The sequence below is a fragment of the Megalobrama amblycephala genome, linkage group LG8, assembly GCF_018812025.1.
Source record: "Megalobrama amblycephala isolate DHTTF-2021 linkage group LG8, ASM1881202v1, whole genome shotgun sequence".
Taxonomy (NCBI): Eukaryota; Metazoa; Chordata; class Actinopteri; order Cypriniformes; family Xenocyprididae; genus Megalobrama; species Megalobrama amblycephala.
In genome coordinates, this window is record NC_063051.1 from 20,116,936 (window position 1) to 20,126,056 (window position 9,121).

At 35.7% G+C, this 9,121-nt stretch overlaps 2 protein-coding genes across 7 annotated transcripts in view; one reads left to right on the forward strand and one right to left on the reverse strand.

Moving 5' to 3' along the window:
• Positions 1 to 368, reverse strand: part of zc3h3 (zinc finger CCCH-type containing 3) — a 73,056-nt gene extending 72,688 nt beyond the window's left edge. For all 4 annotated transcript variants that reach the window (XM_048199957.1, XM_048199956.1, XM_048199958.1 and 1 more), the window contains exon 1: positions 215 to 368. In XM_048199957.1, the coding sequence (XP_048055914.1) occupies positions 215 to 260 (46 nt within the window). In that variant the 5' untranslated portion in view covers positions 261 to 368. The remainder of the gene's footprint in view (positions 1 to 214) is intronic.
• Positions 369 to 6,954, forward strand: cyldl (cylindromatosis (turban tumor syndrome), like). Of its 3 annotated transcripts, none has more exons than XM_048199962.1 (15): positions 369 to 590; positions 854 to 1,443; positions 1,569 to 1,853; positions 2,355 to 2,436; positions 2,605 to 2,783; positions 2,919 to 3,087; positions 3,281 to 3,416; positions 3,529 to 3,633; positions 3,757 to 3,848; positions 4,084 to 4,150; positions 4,765 to 4,903; positions 5,143 to 5,251; positions 5,373 to 5,491; positions 5,665 to 5,890; positions 5,981 to 6,954. In XM_048199962.1, exons 2-15 carry the CDS (start codon positions 1,012 to 1,014, stop codon positions 6,163 to 6,165), a joined length of 2,325 nt encoding a protein of 774 aa, XP_048055919.1. In that variant the 5' UTR covers positions 369 to 590; positions 854 to 1,011; the 3' UTR covers positions 6,166 to 6,954. The 3 variants fall into 3 exon arrangements, with proteins under 3 accessions (XP_048055919.1, XP_048055918.1, XP_048055916.1); XM_048199961.1 differs by having other exon boundaries at positions 370 to 590; positions 777 to 1,443; positions 4,762 to 4,903; XM_048199959.1 differs by having other exon boundaries at positions 370 to 590; positions 4,762 to 4,903.
• The last annotated feature ends 2,167 nt before the right edge of the window (positions 6,955 to 9,121 follow it).

The window sequence follows — 9,121 nt, forward strand, 5'->3', positions numbered from 1 at the left end:
CTTAACATATGAAAAAATAATAATAATAAACATCTCAAAAGGTGTTACACAGTACAGTTTTATCTTAGCTTTGTATAACCGTTAGGGTCAGCCACACTGTTACTGAACGCTTCTTTAAATGTGACTAATAACGAACGTAGGGTTTGGGGAAATGCTGAAACCACATTTGGATTGCGTTGAAAGATCGATATACAAATAAAATATTCACACTTACTTTGCAGCTCCTCTATTTCTCTCTTTAGCGCTTCACGTTCAGCCATCTTCACACCAAAACACGGCTGTCATAAAACCGCGACGACGCCAGTGATTACGTATACAAGCAGCATCCAATCACAACACACCTCTCAACAGATGATTCTATAGTTTTGGTTTTGACTAAAATGAACTACGCCTGGTTGTACGAAACTTTGTAGACCGACGATATGTCTGGAGAATAGTTTTATTTAGAGCAGCAGTAAATTCCTCTGACAATCACACTATCTTTATTCTAGTAACCCTTTTTTCAGTGTATTTCTTATTTGAAAGAAGATTGACAGTTTCTAACGTGTTTGGTTTTTGGCTACAGAAATCGAAAGTACCTACTGATATCGGTAAGTAATGAGCATAAACAGCTCGAATGTTTGCGCAATATTATTGTGAATTATTCATTTAATGATGTCACTTTAGATTAGTTAACTTATTTAAAAACTTAGTTTCATTCGCCATATATTCTGCCATGTCAATATATCAGTAAACTATTAACAAGTTACTATCACGAATTATTGACTGTTTTACAGAGGGTGTCTACACAGCTCTTCTTATCTATCTTACTACCATCTTATCTATCTTGAATTATGTTGTTTTGTTAATTTAGAAGTATTCGAATGACGTACAGGAGGAATATGCATTGCTCAGAGGAAGTGAGCAATTAACTGAAGACTCCAGTGCTACAGGCCCATGCCCACACTGGAAACACTGGTGTCAACCTGAAAGCCTGACATACTTCAGTTTTCCAAGTGACATTTTCAAGTAATGGCTTCAGCTGAAAACAAGTTATACTTCATCATAACTGCAAAACCTCCTACACCATATGGGTACATAGAGGCTGGTGAAATATGCTTCATAGATAAACAACGATTTGAGGCCTGGCAAAAGAGGGACGACACAGACATTTTACCTGTTATCCGTATAGGCTTTTCACTAGATACACCCCTCGATAAAGTTCTTCTGAAGCCACTGACACTCAGATCTGCAGAATTACTGCTAGCTCTTGATTCAAATGAAGAGCGATTGTTGGCACTGAAAGATCATGAGGCTTTAGAGGAGGCTTCAAATTTGTCCAAAGGCTGTCAGGTTTATGTGGAATATAAAGGGCAATGGCTCAAAGGTGTAATTCGATATATTGGCAGTATCATATACAGCTCTGATCCTATAAAACGAGTTTTCTTTGGAGTGGAACTGCAGGTGAGTAACCTGTGTGCGTGTGAGTGAGAATGTGTCTAGTATTGTAGAAGAGAGAATAGAGGTTGAGCAATACAAACATTCCACTTAGGGTTTTATGGAAGTCATGTATTCTCTCTTGTTCTTAGGGTGAAGATACAGGAAAAGGCCATAATGATGGTTCCTACTTCTCGAGAACTTACTTCACATGTTCCAAAAACTCAGGCATTTTTGCCCCTTTTACAAGAATCAAACCAGTGGATCCTAAACCTTCAACACCACCACTACCAACTCAGTCTTCCCTGTCCATGACATCTACTGAACCTCTCAATGTTGGAGACAGAGTAACCTTTTTTGGTGACAAAAATGCTCACCATGGCATGGTTATGGCTATAAAGGACAGCCCAGATGGTAAAATGGTTCTCATATCAACTGTGAGTACTGACTTCTTATTAGAACGATCCAAATGAATAGTTTTCCCTAAAATGAATTGTTTATTTTCATGTTGTTTGTTCTGTCAAACACAAAAGGAGACATTTTGAAGAATTTCTCCTTTTGTGTTCCACAGAAAAAATAATAGCATGGAACAACATGAGGGTGATTAAATAATGACAGAAATTCTATTTTTGGCTGAAATATTCCTGTAACACTCTCTTTGAACACTTTCCCTTAGACTTAGATCTACTTTATTAATCCCATGAGGGAAATTTTTATAACAGCAGCATAAAAAAAGAGCAGTAACGTTACAACTAAATTTAAATTAAAAGAATATTACAGATCTGCATCAAACACTGGAAATTAGATATTAAATAAAGATGTATAAGAAAAATAAATCCGTATGTACACATGACATTCACCTGTCACACAAAAATGAGTTTTAGTGCAGTGTTAAAGTAAAATGTCAGAATGATTTCCTAAAACATTCCTCTTCTCAGGATAAGGATGAAGATGGGAAGCAAGGGGGAGAGATGACCGTCCCATTGGATTGTGTAATTAAAGAGGAACTGTTAAATACAGGTAACATCTGCGTGTGCCACCACATGTGTACTTATAACACAGAAGAACACATTGTACAACCAGGGTACTTGGGCATGGACATTTACATGAACAATAATTTCTATTCTTTCAACATAATGGAGTTAGTTTCATAAAATACCTTTTGTTGTTTTGTTTTTTCATGACCAGATGAAACTGAAAAAATGGACACTTCTCAGAGCCCAGAGATGGGGGGTGTTACTGATTCTGAAGAAATTTCTCTTGGCTCCCTAGTGCAGTTTATTGTGGGGAAAAAAATAGTTTATGGAATTGTACGCTGGATTGGATATTTACCTGATTATCCTGAGAAGAGTGCTTTGCTGGAAGTGGTATATTCTTTATATACTGTAACAGTTCAACTGTTGTCATCTTTCAGGAATTACTGTAGTTCTGAAATAAAGCTAATTGTTAAATTCTTAAAAAAAAAAAAAAAAAAAAAAACTAATATATGTATTTGTTCTTAGGAGGAAGGCAGTGGAGTGAGTGATGGAACATATAAAGGAAAACAGTACTTTAAATGTCCTCCTCAAAGTGGTTTCTTTGTGAAACTGTCATGTTGTCGGCCTGATGATCGTTTCTATGCTTCAAAGGAGAAGGTGTTTAATGGACACTCAGGAAAGACCTTGTTATCTGGTAGGATCTCACCAATAGATTTTTTTGAAATTACAACGTACCTGTAGCGGGTTGTGTCTGGTGTTTAGCAGTAGAAAGTGAAACTTTCTCAAGGACTGCACTGGCAGATTTTGGCTACAATGTATGTCACCACCTACTGTAGTGTAACTTGTGGAACATTACTTTTGTGCCTCATTGTTTTTCTCTTTAACAGATAAGGCGCTTGTATCTGTGGAAGAGGAGAATGTACCACCTATTAGAACAGAAGATGTGTCAAAGTTATTGATTGGTCAGATGAAGGGCATTCAGGGTCACTGCAACTCCTGTTATATGGACTCTGCCCTGTTCAGGTTAGAACTTATCATAGACCCACAATTTAAATATATAATTTTTAATTTCCCCAACATTTGAATAGTATAGCATGATTTATTTTTATCTTATTTGTTGTTGTTTTTTATCCAGTGTGTTTTCCTGTTCATCAGTTCTGGATTCTCTGCTTTTTAAGTCCACACAACATCAAACCATTCAAAGTATTCTACTAAAAAGCATTGTCAATCCTCTCCGCAAGTGAGCTTTCAGCTTTGTATTTTTTTTTTTTTGTTAAATTTAAATTTGAAAGAAGTATCACTCACCTTTACAGCACATATATACATACGGGAGAGCTCAAATAACAACATCTCATATTTACAGACAAGGTTTTGTATCAGAGCGCAGTGTGATGAATCTTCGGAAGCAATTACAAAATCGGGAACGCTGCCCCACTTACACCACAGATGAGAAGGGTACGCTATCTTCTTGATGTCATAGCCATATTCAGCTTTGTTAACTATGTCAGATTTCAAACAGAATATTGAAGGAAAATGTCCAACTGTACATTTCTCTGCAAGTCATCAAAACGCAGATCCAAAATATTACACAGCTGTTCCCACAAATTATTTATATATCATTATCTATAAAAGATCTCTTGGCTGTTTTATGGAATTGGACTAAACATGATGTTTTTCTTGATGTGCGCAGATCCCGAAGAGTTCCTTTCTCTCATCATGCAAGAGATTCTCTCTCTAGATCCACCGCTTAAACTCTGGTAGGGCACTTTTTCATTGATTTTATCATATTTTTCAGTAGGGATGGGAACAATAAGGAATTTAGCTTTCCGCTTCTTTCACGATTTCATTAATTATTCCTATTATTTTTTGAGGTAGTGCCAAATAATTAATCCCAACTATTATATATTTACATTATAAACAACAATACTCAACAAAAAAGAGTTTTTTGTAATATTCTACAGCATATTTACACCTGGTCAATTCATGCGTTTTCTCTGATCAGACAGCTATCTGATTGTGAAAAGATGGTGTAAATGCCCTCTGAAAAGCATTTATGTGACCAAATGTAAATGGGACAGATTTAAGCTATCTGCTCAGTAAAAACGCATGAAGTGACCAAGTGTAAATAGGCCCTTAAGTATCAATATATTATTACACTGAATCTATGTTCCTAATGTGTAGCCTTTAACTACCCATTGGAAACAACTAATATTTTAGTATGCGTATACAAAGTTTCTTGATTCCTACAAATTTTCAGAGATTACTTCTGCAAAATATGTCTTGGCTCCTTAAGAGAATCCCTTCTAATTTATAAAAGTTTTTTGGAGTTTATGTATTAATATATTTGTATCACTTTATTTGACTTCAGCAGCCTATCAGGAAGTAGACATAAAGAGCAAAGTTGTTACTACTACCAAATCTTTATGGATTACAACCACCATTTAGTCCTGCCGACAGTTCAACAGCTACTGGAACATTCGTTTTTCAGCAACAGTCTGAAACTAGCAGAGGTATCATTTTTCTCTTTGCATATTTTGTGTTTCTGCTTTCAGTTCTTTATTTGTCCTATTTTGGTTGGACATTACATGCTTGACCTGCAGATGGTACTGTTTCTCTCTGCATAATTATTTCTGGTGTGACCCAAATGGATATACAACTTGTATGTGTTTTTCTTGATATATAATTGAAGTGGATCCACAATCTATATGTAGAATTTATTGTATGATCAAACTGTTACATATTCCTCCAGGTGCCTGCCTGTCTGATTCTTACTATGCCTCGCTCAGGGAAGAGTTTCAAAATGTTTCCAAAAATAATTCCTTCTACAGAACTGGACATCACAGGTCTTCTCGCTGATGGTAACTTGTCTTAAACGTTTATACAAATATTAATGTCTCTGGGCTTTCCTGGTAATGTATTTACTGGTTTCTATGTGGTCCATGGCCCTGAGGTGTGTGTTTATGTACATTTGTTCATTAGGTCCTCAGCAGTGTGTGTTGTGTGGTCAGCTAGCAAATGAAGAGTGTGCTGAGTGCTTCAGAGATGCATTGTTTAGTGATACAGGATTCAAATATTTCTGTTTGAAATGTTCCACTCAGGTAGAGTGTTAAACATTCTCCATTTATCTGAATATTCTTTACAATATATAATGGTAAAAAAGTATTGTTAAAAAACATTTTATCATTCCCCCTGAACTGTGCATTTCAAAATAAATAATTTTCCTTCATTTTAATGCAACATAAACTATCTTGGAATTGATTTGTTTGTGTAGGTTCACTCTCACCAGCAGCGTCGACGCCACAAACCCAGATGCCTGCATCTTCCTCAGGGCTTCTCTTACTCACAGAGTTCAGGGTCTGATCCACTCACTCCTCCACGGGAGAAATTGGAGCTCTTTGCTGTGCTGTGCATAGAGACCAGCCACTATGTCTCATTCGTCAAATACGGACCTCAGGATACTGACTGGATCTTCTTTGATAGTATGGCTGACCGCGTTGGTAAGTGAATGCGTGTGGAATGTGTGTTTGGTTTGAGTTCAACACATTTGGTGAGTTTGCATGTTAGATCATACACTTATCTGTTTGTAGGTGAAAGCAATGGCTATAATATCCCAGAAGTGCGTGCATGTCCAGAGGTTGGCCAGTACCTACATATGTCTCTGGCTCAGCTGGCAAATCAAGTGCCTCGAGAGATGGAAGGTGTGGCAAAGCGACTCTTCTGTGACGGCTACATGTACCTTTATCAGAGCAAGAGCATGTCTCTGTATCGATGATTAAATCAACACATACATATCAATAAATGAGAATGTGCAATCTTATTACCTATAACTAGACCTGCTTAATATTGGATTCTAATAATAATATGTTCTATTCAAGGGAATCATAACACAATATGCTTTTGAGCATATTTGAGCATTTATGAGTCAAATATTTACACATTCTGTTGAATTAGTTTCCAACATGGCATTGCCTGGGTGGGTGGTACATAACTCTTTAAACATGCTGGATGAGGGTGATGCAGCTGATATCCTTTAAGTGATTAAGACTTGGAAACAAATTACTCCAATTCTCAAAGTGCCTTGTATGTATATAAGAAATAATAATAATTTTCTACTCTTTAAAATCTTGTCAAAATGGAAAGAGTTAAGAGAGAGAGTAATATTTTATTTTCAAATGTGTATTTCTGAACTGAGGAGACCTAGTGTTGCTTGCTGCCTAATTCTTGTTAACAGAAAGGGGGTCAAGATATTTTTTGTTTAAATTTAATACTGACAAGATAAAGATTTAGTTTATATTAAGCATTGATGACATACTGATCTTAATTTTCAATTGTTATTGGGTTTTCTGTATGAAGGTCCATTCTGTATGAAGATTTCTAGCTACTGAATAACACTGTGAGCCATACTGTATGTAATCACACTGTCATAAATTATCTGTATTATTAACATATTTTGATTTAATTGGACATCCATTCATTATGCTTTCTCTTGTGTTTCTCTGCTGTATATGATTTCATTCCCATGGAAGAGATCAAACAATAAATAAATATATATTCACAGGAACTGTATCCTCTATGTTTTCTTCTCTTTCTCTCCCTCGGTGTGTGCTTGTGAGCAATAGATCTCAGCTCATTACATTTATTCCTTTACCAAACAGGGATAAACCTGGATGAGCCTGCTTGTTTGTGTCTTTCGTTACATCAACCTAAACTGTAACTGAAGGAGCAGTAGTTGTTTAGACAGCAAAGGGTGAAGAAAAAAATCACAACAGGGCTTCCAATGAAAAATTTCTTTAAGACTGGAAAAGTAAAAGTGATTTATGATAAATCTGTGCTGTCATACAGAGTACACTTGGATTTAGGTGCATTAAGCAGCAGGCTTCAAATTATAATATTTATAGACAGTATGTATTATTATTAGCCTATTTGCTAAAGAGTGCATTTTGGCAGTGTTAAAGGTGCCCTAGAATCAGAATTTGAATTTATCTCGGCATAGTTGAATAACAAGAGTTCGGTACATGGAAAAGACATAACGTTACATTGAGTTTCAAACCCCATTGTTTCCTCCTTATGTAAATCTCATTTGTTTAAAAGACTTCCGGAAAACACTCGGATCTCAACATAACACCGACTGTTACGTAACAGTCGGGACCATTAATATGTATGACCCCAATATTTGCATAATGCCAGCCCATTCGACGCATTAGACAAGGAAAGGCAGTATTAACGGCTGGATCTGTGCACAGACAAGGTAAGCAAGCAAGAACAACAGCGAAAAATGGCAGATGGAGCAATAATAACTGACATGATCCATGATATCATGATATTTATGATCCATGATCCATGATAGTGATATTTGTAAATTGTCTTTCTAAATGTTTCATTAGCATGTTGCTAATATACTGTTAAATGTGGTTAAAGTTACCATCGTTTCTTACTGTATTCACGGAGACGAGAGTCGTTGCTATTTTCATTTTTAAACACTTGCAGTCTATATAATTCATAAACACAACTTCATTCTTTATAAATCTCTCCAACAGTGTGTAATGTTAGCTTTAGCCACAGAGCATAGCCTCAGACTCACACAGAATCAAACGTAACCATCTAAATAAATACTTTACTCACATAATTCGAAGCATGCATCTCTTAAAGGGGCCGTGCTGAAAAAATCAGTGCATAGTTAATGATGCCCCAAAATAGGCAGTTAAAAAAATTTATTAAAAAAAATCTATGGGGTATTTTGAGCTGAAACTTCACAGACACATTCAGGGGACATCTAGGACTTATATTACATCTTGTAAAAAAACAATCTAGGGCACCTTTAATAAATGATTAGCGTTTTTAAAGAATTACTTAAGTGAACAGAAAATGCAATCTAAATGTAAAAACAGAGGAAATGAGTCACACAATAACAAATGATCTGATACGATACATTAAAAAATAATATACTAATAATATAATATACTAATACTGGTCAATAACTGCAAAGGTATATTCTAAAATGGTTGTGAGTTGCTGGCAATGCGTTCCTTTGGTTTTCATTTTATTCTATTTAAGTGACAGGAAACCGTTTGTCCAGATTAAGAATGTTCGATCAGAGTCTGTCACAATTACTCACTGTGTTCCACAGGGGTCAGTGTTGGGTCCGCTTTTATTTATTATTTATATTCTACCCCTTGGTCACATTTTTCATACATATGATATCAATTTCCATTTTTACACTGACGACACACAATTGTACATATCTACAAAACTTCCAGTTTGTTATGGTATATCATTACAAAATGTTACTGTTCACCTATAAAGTATAGGTGAACAGTAATTTGGCTCCTCTTTATCTTTCAGATTTGTATATTCCTTCATGTTCTTTGAGATCATCTTCTGCAGAATTTTTGACTGTTCCAAATTTCAAGTTGAGTTCATTTGACGGTGGGGCTTTCAGCTGTGCAGCACCAAAATGATGGAATCCCAAAATGAAGGAATTGCACATCCACCAGTTGAATTCTGTTTCCCTTTTTAAATCTCAGGTTAAAACGTATCTGTTTAGAATAGCTTTTAGTGACTTGATTGTTTGATTTGTTTGATTATATGTTTGATCTGTATGTCTGTGTTTTTGCATAGCTTTACTTTTATGCTATACGGTGTCCTTGAGTGCCTTGAAAGGCGCCTATAAATAAAAGGTATTATTATTATTGAATGCCAGTTTATGACTTTAATTGGTGTGCAGCTAT

Bases quoted from the DNA above. Each gene is read 5' to 3' on its own strand.
- cyldl (XM_048199961.1), top strand. From the start codon at position 1,012: ATGGCTTCAGCTGAAAACAAGTTATACTTCATCATAACTGCAAAACCT. The intron at 2,437-2,604 runs GTAACATCTGCG...TTTCATGACCAG, and splicing joins AGAGGAACTGTTAAATACAG to ATGAAACTGAAAAAATGGAC. The intron at 4,151-4,761 runs GTAGGGCACTTT...ATTTGACTTCAG, and splicing joins GATCCACCGCTTAAACTCTG to CAGCCTATCAGGAAGTAGAC.